Source organism: Salmo salar, chromosome ssa11 (assembly GCF_905237065.1).
Source record: "Salmo salar chromosome ssa11, Ssal_v3.1, whole genome shotgun sequence".
Classification (NCBI taxonomy): Eukaryota; Metazoa; Chordata; class Actinopteri; order Salmoniformes; family Salmonidae; genus Salmo; species Salmo salar.
Window position 1 is genome coordinate 25,844,807 of NC_059452.1, and position 18,116 is coordinate 25,862,922.

General features: G+C 43.8%; 1 protein-coding gene across 2 annotated transcripts in view; it reads right to left on the reverse strand.

Annotated features, from left to right (window-relative positions):
* Position 1: 1 nt before the first annotated feature.
* The window catches only part of LOC106562335 (cGMP-inhibited 3',5'-cyclic phosphodiesterase B), a 90,452-nt gene continuing 72,337 nt past the window's right edge, over positions 2-18,116 (reverse strand). Inside the window, exons 2-16 of one of the 2 annotated variants that reach the window (XM_045689273.1) lie at positions 17,817-17,867; positions 15,465-15,713; positions 14,979-15,127; positions 13,687-13,790; positions 13,370-13,583; positions 13,132-13,229; positions 12,716-12,870; positions 11,612-11,740; positions 10,333-10,444; positions 9,346-9,459; positions 5,376-5,575; positions 4,083-4,286; positions 3,698-3,859; positions 2,973-3,213; positions 2-2,788 (exon numbers count right to left, since the gene is read on the reverse strand). In XM_045689273.1, the coding sequence (XP_045545229.1) occupies positions 2,580-2,788; positions 2,973-3,213; positions 3,698-3,859; positions 4,083-4,286; positions 5,376-5,575; positions 9,346-9,459; positions 10,333-10,444; positions 11,612-11,740; positions 12,716-12,870; positions 13,132-13,229; positions 13,370-13,583; positions 13,687-13,790; positions 14,979-15,127; positions 15,465-15,713; positions 17,817-17,867 (2,391 nt within the window). In that variant the 3' untranslated portion in view covers positions 2-2,579. Of the gene's footprint in view, positions 2,789-2,972; positions 3,214-3,697; positions 3,860-4,082; positions 4,287-5,375; positions 5,576-9,345; positions 9,460-10,332; positions 10,445-11,611; positions 11,741-12,715; positions 12,874-13,131; positions 13,230-13,369; positions 13,584-13,686; positions 13,791-14,978; positions 15,128-15,464; positions 15,714-17,816; positions 17,868-18,116 lie in introns of both variants that reach the window. The other variant, XM_045689272.1, reaches the window with a different exon arrangement.

The following is an 18,116-nucleotide window of genomic DNA, read 5'->3' on the forward strand; positions in this document are numbered from 1 at the left end:
GTTATTTTAGGGATGGTGTTTTATGACAGCTATAAATAACAAAAATCAGTTTCCCCCACAATTTTGATATGGTTGAACAGTTACAACAGACATACATATCTCAATGCTACATAATAGATGCTTTTATGACAAGAACATTAGAGGACACTGTGGTTCGTGAGACTGCACAGTGACAAGCCAACAAACAAACTTTTACAACATAATGAGCCATACAATGTGGGGGGAGGTGGCTGGAGGTTCCAGAGGCATCACAATTCACCATCAGAACTTAAGAGACGCGGTGTCGCTCAACCCGAACGGACTGAAGGAGTCGTGAGCTCTCCTCCACAACACCTGGGCTGGGCTTCACCGGCATCACTTTGAGCCTGCTGTGGGACATGGAGCTCAGAGAGACCTCTGGGGCCAACCATAACAAGCCCAGTGTATGGGGGCCCAGAGGCTGGGCAGTGAGCAGGGACAGTTTGGCACTGGTTGGGTGGACTGAGTAGACAACATAGAGTTAACAGAGATTACCAAGAGAGAGAAAGTGGTTGTGATAAGGAGCAGGGAGACGCTGAACCCAAAAGAAAAACACCAAACCCCACATCTGTAGTATAAGATAAAAACTCTGGAAACAGGATGATAATTACAGGGTCTCAATGTACAATATATGTCAGCTGTGTGTAGAAAACAGATGCATTCTGTTGATTAATTTAAAAATATAATATATTTATACAGTATATTTATATGCAGATATTATTTTTGTGCAGAGGCTAAACACTTGTTTGGTAGTAAAATGTGCACATTTATATATATTTTTTGTCTTTAAATATACTAGCTTGATTTACACTGCCTACTTGAGAACTTCCTTCTCCAGAGAAAATGACTTGATAGGGTGATAAGTGAGTTCGGCTTGCAGGTCTGCCATCTCTTACATTAAACTCTTTTTCTAGTGGAATGCCTAGAGTTTTTACAGACAGAAATATAGAACTATTAGTATTAAACTGTCTTATGGTACAGAGAATAAGACAATATAAAAACAAAACCAAAGTGAAGGTGAAACCCTGGATTACTTAACTTCTTTACGCACTGGCCTGGTTGTGGGTTTGGCAAAGATCTATAGTTTTTGTCAAAACATCAGTGTCTGTAGAATGACAAATGAAATGAAAAGGTTAGCTAGACAGAGTATGTGTAAAAACAATGCCAACAGCAATGCACTCAAAAACACCTTTACCTATACTGGTACATGAATAATCATGGGATTTTACTGTACAAAATGTTGCCTTGCTGCAAACAGGTCTTTTGCAGTCAACTGACAATCAAGGATCCCAATTCTACAGTGAGGTCTTTAGAAGATCAAGCCAACGGCGCCGCCAGCGGGGCAGCGGAGTTTGACAGAAACACAGGACATACTTTGCTCTATCACAGAGGAGCAGTTCAATTGCTTGAATGTGTTTGTTTTTCAAGTTGTTCTTACAAAGCTTAAAAACTATTTCAATCACCGAGATTTAATTATCTTTGTTTTAAAGTCAATTACTTCAATTCTTGCAAAATAATTATTCAACTTCACGAGAATCCTGAGTAACCGTGAAAAAATAGATATAATCAAACGAAAAAAACATCCCTTCATTGGAACAGCACTCCATTGGAACAACAGAGAACATCTCATCTCCGATAACATTTCAATGACTGGCGACCAAGCGTTCCTGAAGAAAACACACACATACACACGCTCACACCAACTAAATTAAACCAACAACAAAAAAGAAGGAAACATAGAAGGCAGGTGGTACACATGAATAAAAGGCATCAAAAACGATGCAGGTATAATGCTCATTTTCAGTCAACATTTCCACAATGTCTCTGTGACTGAGTCAGTGATACAGTGTTTCGTGTCGCCAGCAAGGGGAGAGGACTGCACAGACCAACCTAGGGTCTGGACCAGGGGACTCAGTAAAGGTTCAGACAGGCACATTTGATATATAGATCGAGAATATTCCTGACAGTGAGCCTGAAACAGTCTCAGTCTCTTGTCTTTCCACGTTTGAACTGTTCGCTTTGGTAACGGATGTCAACCACGTCAAGGTGTTTTTTCTTTTCCTTTCATTTTAAATCATAGGATTTGTTTTAGTACCTAAGGGAGAGTTAAGTGCTCTGCGTTCAAGGCAGCATTACAGCCAGATCACCATGGAGGGCACATCCAGATCCTTTTCCTCTCTTCCTCTCCACACCAGTGTCCTCAGCTCTGGTGTTTGTTCTTGGTCTACTCTCCATGGGGTGAAAGTGCATAGGAGTGGGGTTCCCACCATTGCAGCAGGAATCCCCTCACAGTAGTAAGGCCTTTTTTCAAAACAACATGACTGCATTAGCGTGTCGGCACAGTGACAATTTCAACGTGTGGAGATCCAGCAGGGTCATCCTGTGTGTGTATGCGTTTGTGTATATGTCTATAATATGTGTGTGTATGTATGTGTTGTGTGTGTTTAAATGTGTGTGTGAGTGTAAGAGGGAGGAGTTGAAGGACTTTCGCCTTCACTGTTCCGCCCTTCCCAAGCATCCTGGCTCTGTCCCTCCTCTTCCTCTTCTTCATCTTCCTCCTGCTACTGACGCTCCTCTCCTTCCTCCTCCTCCTGAATGACCTGGATCTGGTCGTCAGACGGCGAAGGGGACAGGCTGGGAGGCAGGCTGTCGGCCTGCTGCTTCTCCTTGCTCTTCTCCTCCTCCTCGATGGTCTTCTTCCACACCTTGTGGTTCTCTGTCAGGTGCTGCATGATGTTGCAGAACAGCCGACGCCGGCCGTTTCTCCTTTCTGCAAGGGACAACACACAAAAAAAGATTAACATCCCATAGCTTTTTAGTCGCAATATCAATGATACAAAAAACATCCTGCTCTCGATAGAAATGTTAAATGCTCAATGTTAAAATTATAAATGTGTCAATTCATGATCATATATCAATTCAGAATGATAGAAGGATAGAAAATGACATCTTACTTGGTTCGAGCTCCTCCTCCAGCTCGTCTTCATCAGTCTCTGTGTCCTCCACCTGCTCTTCCTCATCCTCAGAGCGCTCCTCGTCGATCCAGTAGCCAGGGAGCAGGCCAGCGGCGTCGTACGAGTTGCAGAGCGGCCCCACGATGTGTGTGATGAAGGACTCCTGCAGCTTGGCCAGCTGAGGAGAAGAGCGGTCCATGAAGGGGCTGATGGGTAATCCCAAAGTGGCCTCCTCATCCCCCTGTAGATGATAGACAGACAGGCAGACAAACATTTTCACTAATTTGTCAATTAAGATTGTTTTATTCATTAATCTAATTTAACTTAACTTCCTAAATGGATAAATGTGACATTTTGTTGATTCTAGCAGTAACAGACATCAGTAAATGAAGAAACAGTTCTGGGTAGGCTATGTCAGTGTTTTCCAACCCTGGTCCTCCAGTACCCCAAACAGTACACATGTTTATTGTAACCCTGGACAAGCACACCTGATTCAACTTGTTGACTAATCATCAAGCCCTCAATGAGTTGAATGAGTTGTGGTTGTCCAGGGCTACAATGAAACTGTGTAATGTTGGGGGTACTGGAGGACCAGGGTTGGGAAACACTGGGCTATGTGATATGTGAAGCAACAGTTCCAGGTATGTGATACTGTATAACAGCATGGCATGGCATTACATTGCTAACCTGACATGTGGGCCATGCTGAGTGGAGGGGTTCCATACCTGCTCATAAAACTCATTGACAATGCCTTCTGTCCACTTGAGGTGCAGATCGCGTCCTTTGGCGGGCCCGTTGATGTCTGCCAGCTTAATGCAGACTTGGCACACCAGCAGCCGGTCATTCTCATTAGTCCAGTCGATTCCTGGACTGTTCACATCATTCACCTATTTATAGCAACACAAACATTCATACAGTGATTATGACTGCCAGGCTCCTCATTTCTAACAGAGATCCAGCATGTTCCTTTAAGGATCAACTCTATTAGCCATAAAGATAAGACGTATTGTTATTGCCTTTGCCAGTATCGAAATGACAGGAAAAACAAAGCATCAACAGAATGGAAACATATTTTCTGAAAATGTGAGGTTCGTCATCATCATCTCAAACCTTTGAATTGAACTCGGCGAGGAAGTCAAAGTGCTTCTTCAGGTCTGTGGCGAGGATGGCCTCGATGACCAGGAAGCGAAAGCGTTTGAACTCCACGTGGTCCAGGTTGGCCAGGAAGTTGAACTCTGGCCGGGACAGGTAGAGGCTCCAGGCCGAAGCAGCGTGGTGGTTCTCCAGGACCGAACGGTCATTATACAACACCGCCTGGGGAACAGAGGGATGAGACGGCGGTAGAGGAGAAGTGGATGAGGGAAGAAGAGAGGGAGTAGGAGGAAGGGTAGGTCGAGTGGAGAGGGATGCGGGTGGGTCAGAGGACAAGAAGAAGAAAGGAGAGGGTAAAATAGGAAAGAGGAGGTTGAAGAAGGGAACGGTAAAAGAGGGAGGGGTGAGCAGGGGAGAGGAATTGGGGTCAGTGTGCTTCAGACTAAATAATGCAGCTGGTCTAGACATGGTGGACAGGTGGGTGATTGATTGACTGTCAACATACTGTTAATCAATATGTCAGGGTTGAGCTGCGTTAGTGGCAACGAGGAAGGCATGGCCCACATGTCAGGTTAGCAATGTAATGAAATGCCATCCTGTTATACAGTATCACATACCTGGAACTGTTGCTTCACATATCACATAGCCCAGTGTTTCCCAACCCTGGTCCTCCAGTACCCCCAGCATTTGTTGTAGACCTGGACAACCACACCTCATTCAACTCATTGAGGGCTTGATGATTAGTTGAATCAGGTGTGTTTGACCAGGGTTACAATAACAATGTGTCATGTTGGGGGTACTGGAGGACCAGGGTTGGAAAACACAACCTAGACAGTATGCACAGTGCTATAATAGGTCATGACAGTGCAAAACACTATTTATACAGTGGTATAGTTTGTTTGCCAACCTTTGCCATAATGTTGAAGCAAGAAAAGGAACTCGCTGAATTCTTAGGATTTGTGGGAACCTTTCCCTGACATGTGAACTAAGTGTACTATTATACCAGTCCCTCTCTTCATTGCTTTTACCATGAGATCCAAGGCTGATTAGAACCTGTCTATGTAGAAGGTTTTAGGCCAATAAAAATCTCATCTATGAGTCACAGGGACCAAATGAATGCCGTCTGTGACACAAGCACAACACTTCCCCTTTCCTGGGACTTAACAGCATGTGGGAATACAAATGGGAACACTAACTGAAGTGACGGGATAGGTTGAACTTTCTCTTCCTGATACAGGTTTTACTGTTGAACAGGTGTGGGTTTGCTAGCTGAGATGGTAGAGCAGTGGCTTTGGGGATAATAACACTTACCTGAGCTGCGTTAGTGGCTACGAGGAAGGCGTTTGTGCGACCGGGGTGGTCATAGTCATGCATGGCAGCTGCTACATATAGTGCCATGAGTTCCAGAGCAGGGATGTTCCACGCCAGGCAGCCATAGCTGTCGTCAGAGATGGACGAGCTCTTGGAGGAGGCGTATGATACCCGGCCCGGCGAGATCCCACTGTCTGAATCTAGAGAGAAGACACAGACAGCAGCTTTCAGCAACGACATACTGGGACCTCACACTGGAACTACATCATAACTGGAGTTGACTGGAGAAGACTTGACTGTGTTATAAAGTGAAAACAGGGAACTAGTGTCACATTAAGAACAAAGTATGTAGAGTAGGAATTCTACAGGCAGGTTAAGCTGGTGGCCCAGTGACTCATACTACTGCACTCCATTTGAAAAATGAAAAGGGCCAAAATAAGCCCTAAACACGCTGAGCTCAGCACAGACAGATCTCTATCACGACAGAGGCTTGCTCACCATCCCATCTCCCCTCTCTCTTCCTCTCTGTTTCTCCACCCTTCCCTCCCCCTCTCTTTATCAGAAGGCAGCTGCTCCTCTGGCAGCTACTGAAGGATCAGTCAGCAAGCGAGCTTTAAATCATTTCCGATGGATCAAAGATGCAGTACATAAAATATAATTAGCAGGGATGGGACTGGGGATCCTGGCATTTTAAACTAAACCATCTGGTGTCTGCCGAGAAAAGGCCACACACTACAGGAATACCTACACTGGTACATCAAGAGGCTAGAACTAGAAAAGTCCCTTTCCTAAAGAAAATGTGTGCTTGCTAGCATGTCTTAAAGTATTAATGGTTGTGAAATAAGTTAGAGTAGTTATAGTGAATACAATACTAATGGTACTGACTGGTTAAAGTAGAAAGAGTAGCTAGATGGGAGAATTGAATGATTGATTGATTGAATAGCCGACCCTGAACATGTGAATGTTGGTTTGGTGTCTCTGAACAGTTCAAGAGTTACTATTATTGTTGGTGGGTTATTAAACACCAATTTATGCTAATTTGAATTGTTATAGTTTACAAAGTTTTGAAGTTGTTTTAATGTATGTAGCTGTAATAGTTAAAGAGCAGTAGCATTTGAAATTAACTAAGTACCACTGTGTTCTCATGGTTGAAATTGAATCCATTAAGTGTTTTGCTAATGTGTTCTACATTAAAATAGTTTATTGTTTATGAAGGTGTGTTAGGCTAGCCTGAATGTTTTAACGTTGGTAACTTAATTTTGATACCACTGTATTTCTATGGTTCTCATTCAAACCCCATGTTAATTAATTCAGTTGAATAAGTATAGATGGGTGGAAAGATTGATCGATTGATTGATTGGATAGCCTGAACATGAGAAAGTTTGTTTGTTGTCTATAGCTTGAGGGAAGATGGAGGAGGAGGGGCTATAGGAGGATGGTAGGAGGAGCTATTGGAGGACGGGCTCATTGTAATGGCTGTAATGAAATTCATGGAATGGAGTCCAACATGTGGTTTCCATATGTGTGATGTGTTTGATACCGTTCCATTTATTACATTCCAGCTATTGCAATGAGCTTGTCCTCCTATAGCTCCTCCCACTAGCCATCACTGCTGTTGGTGGGTTATTTTAAACTAATGTTGCTAATTTAAATAGTTTGCTTGGAAAATGCTTAAGTTGTTTTAATGTTTGTAGTTGAAATGGTTAAAAAGCAGTAGCATTTAAAATGTCTACCACTGTGTTACTACGGTTGGCAATGAATCCATGTTTTGTAAATCTATGCAAATTTAAATGGATTATAGTTTATATAAGTTTTAAAGAAGTCTGAACATTTTAAAGTTGGTCTTGTAGATTCATTTGTTACAATTTAAAAAGTATAAATCGTATAAAGAATCTGTATAAAATCTAAGTAGGGTCAGTCTGAACATCTCAACATTGGTTTAGCATTGATAGCTTAAAACCTCTTAGGGCTAGGGGGCAGTATTTTCACGGCCAGATGAAAAACGTACCCAATTTAAACAGGTTACTACTCTGTCCCAGAAACTAGAATATGCATATTATTAGTAGATTTATTTGGATAGAAAACACTCTGAAGTTTCTAAAACTGTTTGAATGGTGTCTGTGAGTATAACAGAACTCATATGGCAGGCAAAAACCTGAGAAAAAGTCAAGCAGGAAGTGGGAAGTCTGGTGCTTGTAGTCTTTTCAAGTGATTGCCTTGACTGTATACAGTGACTTAGGGTTCATTTTGCACTTCCTAAAGCTTCCACTAGATGTCAGCAGTCTTTAGAACGGTGTTTGAAGATTCTATGGTGAATTTGAAGGGAATACCAGCTGTGGTAAACTGGTGTCCCATTATAAGGCATGGGCTCAAGTCACACGCAATGACTTGGGAGCGAGCTGAGTTCATATTCACTCCTAAAGAGAACGGATAGGTCCGGTTGGAATTTTATTCAACGTATATGATAAAAACAACCTAAAGATTGATTCTATACATTGTTTGACATGTTTCTACAAACTATAGTATAACTTTTTGACTTTTCGTCTGGACTAAGTAAGCATGCGCGTAGTGGATTTGGATAGTGAACCTAACGCGCGAACAAAATGGATTATTTGGAAATAAATATGAACTTTATCGAACATTTATTGTGGAGCTGGGATTCCTGGGAGTGCCTTCTGATGAAGATAATCAAAGGTAAGTGAATATTTTTAATGTAATTTCTTAGTTTTATTGACTCCAAGATGGCGGGTTTCTGTTTGCTAGTTGTTGGTGTCTTCTGGGCTGTACTCAGATTATTGCAAATTGTGCTTTCGCCGTGAACCTTTTTTTAAATCTGACAAAGCGATTACATTTAGGAGAACTGTATCTATAATTCTGTGCATAACACTTCTATATTGATCAATGTTTACGATGAGAATTTACGTACTGTGTGTGCTCATTGTGCTCATTCACCGGCAGGTTTGGAGGGAAAACATTTCACAACATTACGCGCCAATGTAAAATGCTGTTTTTGGATATAAATATGAACTTTATCGAGCAAAACATACATGTATTGTGTAACATAATGTCCTTAGGAGTGTCATCTGATGAAGATCGTCAAAGGTTAGTGCTTCATTTAGCTGTGTTTTGGGTTTTTGTGATGCATCTAGTTGCTTGGAAAATGGCTGTGTGGTGTTTCTTGTGAAGTTTATGTCCTAACATAATCTAATTTTATGCTTTTGCCGTAAAGCCTTTTTGAAATCGGACAATGTGGTTAGATTAACGAGAAGTTTATCTTTAAAATGGTGTAAAATAGTTGATTGTTTGAGAAAACGGAATTATGAGATTTTAGCCGTTTTAAATTTGGCGCTCTGATTTTCCACTGGCTGTTGTCAAAATCAATCCCGTTAACGGGATGAGAACGGGAAGGGGTCCCATAGAGGTTAAACGGTGAAAGAGGAGATAGGTCTCACATTTTTGCCATTGAAATGCATTGGAGATCATATTAAATAATGTTGTAGTTAAAAAATATCAATGATATAACAAATATTTTGTCAAGAAATCTAAGTTGGGGCAGTTTGCACATTTGGAAGTTGGTTTTGTGTTAAAAAGCTTCAATCGTTTAAGCTCTAGAGCGTGCGGGAGAAATCAAATAATAAGAGTATGTATGAAATCTAGAGTTGTCTTGCCTTCAGCAACCACACTAATAATAGGAAGTATGTATGAAATCTAGAGTTGTCTTGCCTTCAGCAACCACACTAATAATAGGAAGTATGTATGAAATCTAGAGTGGTCTTGCCTTCAGCAACCACACTAATAATAGGAAGTATGTATGAAATCTAGAGTGGTCTTGCCTTCAGCAACCTCACTAATTATGCTAATAAATATGTGGCATATTGTGGTATATTATGGTAATAAATGAGGGCTCGGGGAAGTCCAGGGTTATACCTACTGAGGCAAAATGAAATAAAGAGAACAGAAATAGTGCTACCTGTGTCACTTCCTGTCACATGCTCATTGTGGATCTGCTGGAACCCTGGGACAGGCCGGGTAGTCAGGTACCAGACAGCATGGAGCACGTCAGTGGCATGGACCCGGTTATGATCTGAGTACAGGCAGAGATTCACACAGGACATCACACATCAGTCACAGTAATACTTCACCACATCATGTACATGAGGTATAAGCTAATATTACATATGATGGTGCATGTCTGCATGTCATGCTGTATGTAGTGAACTGTAGGCCTATTATTTCTACTTCATGACAACCCTATGGTTAGTTTCTAGACCGGGGTAAATCATTTCAAATAATACTTGAAGTGGGCATAATTTAGCTGCCTGGAATAGTCTAAACTAGCGTAATTAAGCGCCATTCAAATACCTTCATGTTATTTTTTGTATATACTTTTTCCCCCCTTTTTTCTCCCCCAATTTTGTCATATCCAATTACGATCTTGTCTCATTGCTGCAACTCCCCAACGGGCTGGGGTGAGGCGAAGGTCGAGCCATGCGTCCTCCGAAACATGACCCGCCAAACCGTGCTCCTTATCACCCGCCCGCTTAACCCAGAAGCCAGCAGCACCAATGTGTTGGAGGAAACAACGTTCAACTGACGACCGAAGTCAGCCTGCAGGCGCACGGCCCACCACAAGGAGTCGCTAGAGCATGATGAGCCAAGTAAAGGCCCCCCAGCCAAACCCTCCCCTAATCCGGACGACGCTGGGCCAATTGTGCGCCGCCTTATGGGACTCCCGGTCACGGCCAGTTGTGACACAGCCTGGGATCGAACCCGGGTCTGTAGTGACGCCACAAGCACTGCGATGAAGTGCCTCAGACCGCTGTGCCACTCGGGAGGCCCATACCTTCATGTTTTTCACCCAGGTCTGATCATTTCTACATCTGAGTAGACAATACACCAAGCGTTAATATGGGATTTGTGGCTGGACTGAAGAAAGCATAGGCAGCACTATACTCACAGGGAATATCCCTGTAGCCGTTCTCCAGAGCACAGAAATAGGACATGAACTCCCTCACAGGGATCTTAAACATCTCAAACAGACAAGTGTCCTGGAAAAGAGTATAGGTCACCTGGGGAGAAAGACAACAAATAAAACACTCAGGTTAATTTAAAACCTAAAGATTTTTTTTTTTTTTACATTAACCAAGTCATTCCCCTCAGACACAAACAGTGAGACACTGGGAGAACAGTGTACTCAAAACAGCACATAGAGAAATCCCCAAGAACACCACGAGCATTCGGGACATCATACAGTCAAATATCAGTAATGGGGATCATACCGTTCTCAACATTTAAACCAATCATTCAAGTGAGTTTCTCCAAATACATTCAATGGCTGCATCACAAAACTACTCTTAGCCCTATGGGTCCTGGTCTAAATTTGTACACTATATAGGGAATAGGATTCCATTTGGGATACAGCCCAGGTGTTGCTTATTCAAATATTAATTGATGTAACACAGTGGTTCCCAAACTTTTTATAGTCTCGTACCCCTTCAAACATTCAACCTCCATCTGTGTACTGGGGGCAATGCCAGTACACAGATGGCACCAGGGTCAGCGCACTCTCAAATTTTGTTTTTTGCCATCATTGTAAGCCTGCCTCACACAAACTATACGATACATTTATTAAACATAAGAATGAGTGTGAGTTTGTCACAACCCGGCTCGTCTTTCAAGCTGTCAGGCATTCCTTTGGCAGCAAGAGCCTCTCGGTGGATGCTGCAGTGTACCCAAGTGGTGTCGGGAGCAACTGCTTGCACGCCCGTCTCCACTCCACTATGTCTTCCTGTCATGGCTTTTAAACCATCAGTACAGATACCAACATGAGCAGTAGCTACGTTTGGCTACATACGGACCGTTAGTGGAATTCCCACGAGAGGGTAACGGTTAACGTGATTGGATGTTAATTATTTGACTAGGCTACCTGTATTTGACATTGTGTTGTTATTTCTCTGAACACTAGATGGTTTAATTTTATTTTAGGCAGTGAACCGAGGCTACTCAGGCAAGAAAAAACCCTCACCCAAATGTATAGCCCCGTTGGAAAATACTGTTTGAAAATGTGAAGAATTTTTTTCTCCCCAAATTTAATTTAAAAAATAAAATGTGAATCACATTTTTATTTGGACTACCCCCGACGGCATTGCCCCCAGTTTGGGAATACCTGATGTAACAGATCATGGCGTAATGACAGATAGATGGTTGCTATATGGTTGGTATGTGGTTGTACTGACGTAGCTGAGTATTCTTCCTGTCTTCCCTCCTGTTCTGTCCATCAGGTCAAAGATCTGGAAGTTCCAGCTGTTGATCTTCTCCATGAGTTCATCGTGGTTCTCCAGCAGGGGGTCTAGTCTGAACTCACCCTACAGGCAGGAGAGGACCACAGCACACACACACATTTTAAAACACACACACACGCATGCAAGCATGCAGGTAGACACACACACACACACATAATAAAACACACACACACATCATTAACTAACACACACACACACACACACACACACACACACACACACACACACACACACTACATCGTAAATCTTATGAATCTCATTCCTCTGTTAAGGAGATGAAAGCAGGCTCCAGACTGACTCTGTATGAGTTGCTTTTGAATAATTCACTTTTGAATTACCCCACAGAATCCTCAGATGAACCCTACACAGTTGGCTTAACAGCTGGCTTGATTTAACAAGGCTTGGTTTGTCCAATAAAGAAAGTGAGAGCACAGCCCAAGTAAACGGCGGGGGCATTCCAGGACAGAGCCAGATCAACACTACCCCCCATCACACTGGATTTACACGGCTGTTAGATACATCACAACAGACTGAAAGACATGCACCCAATGAGTGTCTGAGGAAAACCTTTACTGTGTTCCCAGAACTAACTAGAGGACACATCCTATAGCTAGCTACACTGTTACATGTGTTGGCCTGAGTGTGTTCTCTCACTCAGAGGGAGTCTCCTGGTTGGGATAGTTTAGCGGCAGCAATGCTACACACAGGAAGGCTAACGAATGCTGTAAGGTGTTAGCATTGACTGAGACATATCCCTTCAAAGCTACTCTTATGTAACAGCGTAGCCTACCTTTGCTTCTTAAGTCTGCAGCGCGGGTATGTTAGCCTAGCATTAGGGTGCATTCACACAGGGCAACACAGAGTAAAATGACAGAGCCAACACAATGTACGTTGGAGTAGCGGAGGGGAGGCGAGTCAGGTTGCATGAGGTTGTGCTAAACAACGCACTACCAAAACACTCTCAAAATGGTACATAGCTCATACCCCTCCGTTAGCTTGTGTGGGAATGCACCCTTAGCATACTGTAGCACTGCGTACCTCTGTTTCCTGAGTCTGCTGATCTGCGGTGGGGCTCTGCTCCTCCTCGTCTGTCTGGCCCCGGCTCCCTGCGTCTGGACTCCTGTCCCCCGTCGACTCGGGCTCCACACTCTCCTCCCTGATCAGTGCCTCCCCCATGAACTCTGACCCCTCACCTGCTGTGGAGGAGACACATCAGTGAGTTGACCACTAGTTTCGCATTTCGGGGGGGAGCATTATTCTAATGAATTGACTCTGGTACAGCATGTCCAAATGGTTTTCAGTCATTTGAGAGTGGAAACAATAAGCTAAGCCATGGGTGTGTGCCCAAAAACACTGTGCAGCCTATGTGTCTGTACAACATACTTCCATTCCTGTTAATGATGCTGGTGAGTTTGTGTTGTGAGAGTGAGGCTACATTCCAGCAGGTGTCATACCTGAGCGTCTGCGCTGGGCCTCAGCATGACCAGTGAATGGCAGGTGTCCCTCCCCTGCCTCCATACTGGGCATGTTCTTCAGCATCTGACGACCACAGCTACAGGTTGAGCAGAGGGACAAACACAGCCGCCATTATCATCAACACACATTGGGAAATGCAACGCTACAGCTGAACTGGCTCTACAACACCAGGAGATAATGGAGGAGGTAGGGGAAGGGGGTAGTAGATCGCCCTACCTGGTGCACAGAGGAGCAGGGCTGCGGTAGGGCCCCTGGAAGTCAGGGGAGCTGAGGATGTAGCCCAGGGGCTTGTGCAGGTTTACGCTGGGCTTGGTGAGGAAGTCAGCTGTGTCGGGGAACTCCACCGGGGGGCGCGTGACCTGAGAGGAGAGACCTCCCCCTTGAGGACTGTGGCTCGGGGAGCTGACAGGACTCAGACTGGGGGACGCACCTGTAGAGCAAGAGAGATAGTCAAAGTCAAACAACTTAAAAACACATTCCACTTCCACACAGTGTATCAGACCTGTGTGTACAGTAAATCCTCATGGTCTCACCTGCTCTCCTGGGCCCGGCATGGTAGGTCAGGGTCACAGAGGAGGACCTCTGCTTAGGGATGGTCAACAGGTTAGCATTGGGCCCATTGGACAGAGACCCCGTGCTGGAACACACACACACACACACACAATGGCACTTACTGCTAGAACTAATGAGACAACATCAGTTAAAATGCTTCCATATTCAATCTACACCATTATAAAGATGAACTTTTTCACACCTACTCTTATGTATAAAGATGAACTTAGAGAAATGTTACATAGCATACAGTAACACTAATTATATGACTAATTTGGTGCTCAAAGTAAGATAATGAAAATCAACGTTGAAAATGTATCCTTGAAGAAGTCAAAGATCCCTAAAAGATCAAGTGAGTCATCTAAACAATGTTAGAACAAAGAGAATGAAGGAATGTTATGGTCATTATCTGTTAGGCATATCAGCTTACAGAGCTTGACCACTACTGCCCTCCAGTGGATATAAAGGGGAACCACATCTTCAGGGAGTTTAATCAAAGACACATGGTAACAAAGAAAGTGTTGCTGAGGGAGGGCCTGCTTGTTCATATCAGGGTAAAGATGGGGAGTGTGCCATGTTGAAAATGACCTGACCTTGAAAGATATTCTCCAGTACGTTTCTATACCTTTTAGCCAGTAGTTCTGAAAGTAGTGCCAGTGTGCAAAAGTGGTCCCTGAAAACACCGTACTACCATGCAAATGTAATGTCCAGATAGGGCACCAAGTCATTGCTCTCTTTCTCTCTCTACTGTGTGTGTGTGTCTTGCTAGCTGTCACTCAAATGGTGAAGGGCTGAAGCTCATTGGCTAAAACTCTAATTGTTAGGGGGCTAGTCCACATGGGGGTAAATGTAGAGAAAATGGCAACCACAGCTTCCAGAAAAAAGTCACTTTCAAACTAGGGATTTAGTGGCTAATTGAGGTAAGACAGTAATTCTGCTCATAGATTATGCATGTATGAACTACACATTGACACATCCAGCCGAAAAAATACTTATTAGTCGCCAAATTACCGGGGCATGTCTTTAACCTTTAACCTGGTGTCTGAACTCTGAAGTCCCACCTGTGTGTGATCGTACCTGGTCATATTGCGATCAGGGTGTGTGTGTGATAATGTTGAGGTCAAGGTGTGTGTGGTCGTACCTGGTCATATTGCGATCAGGGTGTGTGTGTGATAATGTTGAGGTCAAGGTGTGTGTGGTCGTACCTGGTCATATTGAAGTCACTGTGTGTGTGTGTGGTAATGTTGAGGTCAAGGTGCCTGTTTCATCGTACCTGGCCATATTGAGGTCAGGGTGGGGTCCCGGTCTCTTGCCGTTGTTGCGTTCCCAGCGGGAGGAGGCCGACTCCAGAGGGGGGAGAGGGGAGGAGGTGGAGCCGCGGCAGAGTTGGGGGGTTGGTAGGCTGTTCCTGCTGCTAAGACCCTAGGTATGTGGAGGGGAGGAGGGAGACATTATTACATTATGGTCAATGATGCTATAGCACAGTCAAAGGCAGATCTATATTCAGCGCACCACCAGGTTACACAGAGTAGAGCAGGTGTACAACTAAAAACAACAAAACTAAGTCTACGTAACACTGGTGAACACATAGAAGAGGAACATTCATTAAGAGGATAAGATACCATGTATAAGTGGATAATGTGTTAGTGGATAATGTGTTAGTGGATAATGTGTTGGCCTGCTAGTCTCAGCAGGCTTCTGTCTGTGTGTTAGTTATGACCTGCTAGTATCACATTCAGAAGGCTGCTGGAAGGCCCACCTTCAGGGGCTTCCTGTCGCCCCTCTCTGCAGGGTCCTCCACCTCGGTACAGGGGTAGAAACCTGGGAAGGGGGTGAAGGGGTTGACCCTGGGCCGACAGGAGCCAGAGAAGGTCCCCATGAGGCTGCTGACGCTGCGCAGGGACGAGACGGTGTGTGGCGACAGGGACGAGTCCATCAGCAGGTCAGACACCATGTTCCTGGCCTCGTTGATGACCGACAGGTCCACTCCGTTACCGCTTACCGCTCCCTGGGGACATGGAGGAGACAAGGGGACACATGTCAGAGAGATGCCTCATTCAGCAAGCACAACACAAACATACAGTAGATACTGTACTAAAGAGAGCCTGGTGTCCTTTCCTCATTCCTTTACACTGTTTCTAATGAACCCAGAAAGGATTTAAATGACCAAACAAAACCTTCTGACGGAGAAACTCCTTCTTAATTGTCATTGTTTCCTTAACTATGGACTTATGAAGAACGTTAAGCGAAGTTGCTATTCCTCAAAAAGATTATTGGAAATGTTCTTATGTTACTTCTTATGTATCTACTTAAGCAAAAATTGAATTAAGTCATTTAATTTCTTCTTGGAATTCCCAGATAGCTAAACCCCTGTCTTAAACACATGGCAGTGAAAGAATATGCTAATGGCAGCTATTGAACATGTTCATTTGACTCACAAACTTCATCTGAAAGTTTCGGTGTTAATTTTTTTTGACCCAAGTTCATATTTTAGACCAGTAATCCCAATTAAAAATATGCTAACATGATTGCCATTGCTAGATAGACAGCTAGCTGGCTGGGTTGCCTAACGACAATCATCTGAAGATAGTTAAGAAGTTCATAAGAAGACATCTGAGAAGTTCATGAGAAAATCATTCTTAAGACATTTTTGAGGATCTGCACATATGAACTTCTTTTCTTCTTGTTAAGAAGCTTCTTACGTTTTTGCGTAAAAAGTGTTTGGTGAATCTGGGCCCAGGACATCTACAGGTATCACACATACGCAGGTAGACTGTCAGATAGCTGTAACAGGACACTGCTGGCCTCATTGTGATGGGGCTGTATTTGTCACTCCTCCTCTTACAGCAGTGGAGGGTAGTGTGAAGGGCAGACAGGCTCGGGTGCTGAGCCCATGGCATTGATGCTGGGTAATTGAAAGGCTGTTTGGACCAGTGATGTCAGTAATAAAGGGGAGTGGTGCTGGCTGGGCATGGTGCTGGCAGGGCATGGTGCTGGCTGGGCATGGTGCTGGCTGGGCATGGTGCTGGCTGGGCATGGTGCTGGCTGGGCATGGTGCTGGCTGGGCATGGTGCTGGCAGGGAATGGTGCTGGCAGGGAATGGTGCTGGCAGGGAATGGTGCTGGCAGGGAATGGTGCTGGTGTGTGTGCCTGTGTGTGGAGTAAAAGTGCAGTGCTAGCACTTCCCTGGCCCAGTGACGACAGCTAGGAGGCTGTGTGTATGTCATGACGCTGACGGAGATCCTGCCTGCACCCCTACCCCTCTTCACCCTGCCTATCCTACTGACTGCTGCTGTGCTGATAGACCCCATATAAAATACTAGAGGGTTTGGAGAACTAGGCTGCTTTTGAAGGCCCGGCTCTGTGGCCACAATGAGTGGTGAGTGATGAGTGGGGCAGACGTCAGTCAGAGGAGCACAGCTTCCTGTTGATCTACCTGTACAGCGTGTCTGCAAAACACTGTTGACCCCAACAGGATGACAACACACAACCAAGGCACAAAATACACACACACACACACACACACACACACACACACACACACACACACACACATACACACACACACTTACAAAAACACAGATGCTTCCATTTTACAATGCATAAAGACCTAGCATAAAATGTGTGTCAGCGATTTGACAATAAATTGAAACACAAGGCCAGTATACTAGATTAGAAAGATTATGTGGAAGCTCTCCAAAATGTATCGAGATAAATCTGATTTCCTAAAAGGTTGAAGTTAGTTACTCTCTACTTATTAATTCAAGCCTCAATTCTTTGAAATATGACTAAATTACAGTTACTACACTAATACTATTTTCAGTCAGTACCCTCTTTTACTTACATTTTGTCAATTCAATGCCCTCTCTGGGAAATCTAATTCACTTGTGAGGATTCTTGTTACCCTATGAGGGTTGATGATCTATAGTTGTATTCATGTTATTCAAATTCAGTCCATGGATGGATTGGAAGTAAAATATGAAATGATCCCCAACCCTAATGTGAATGATAGAGCACATGTGCAGTCTAACAGTGATATACAGTATCCAGAGGAGTATATTCTGTCTGTGTCTGTCTGTCTGTGAGAGAGTGAGAGAAAAAACACACTAACCTGATACTGGGGCTTGTACCACTGTTTCAGATCCCAGTCCCATAGGATCATCTGAAAAAGAGAAACAGACATCAGTCAGGAGGCCTTGCTAGGACGTGTGCGTTACAGATATATAACTCAGCAAAAAAAGAAACGTCCCTTTTTCAGGACCATGTCTTTCAAAGATATTTAGATTTTTTTTTATTAACTTCACAGATCTTCATTGTAAAGGGTTTAAACACTGTTTCCCATGCTTGTTCAATGAACCATAAACAATTAATGGACATGCACCTGTGGAACAGTCGTTAAGACACTAACAGC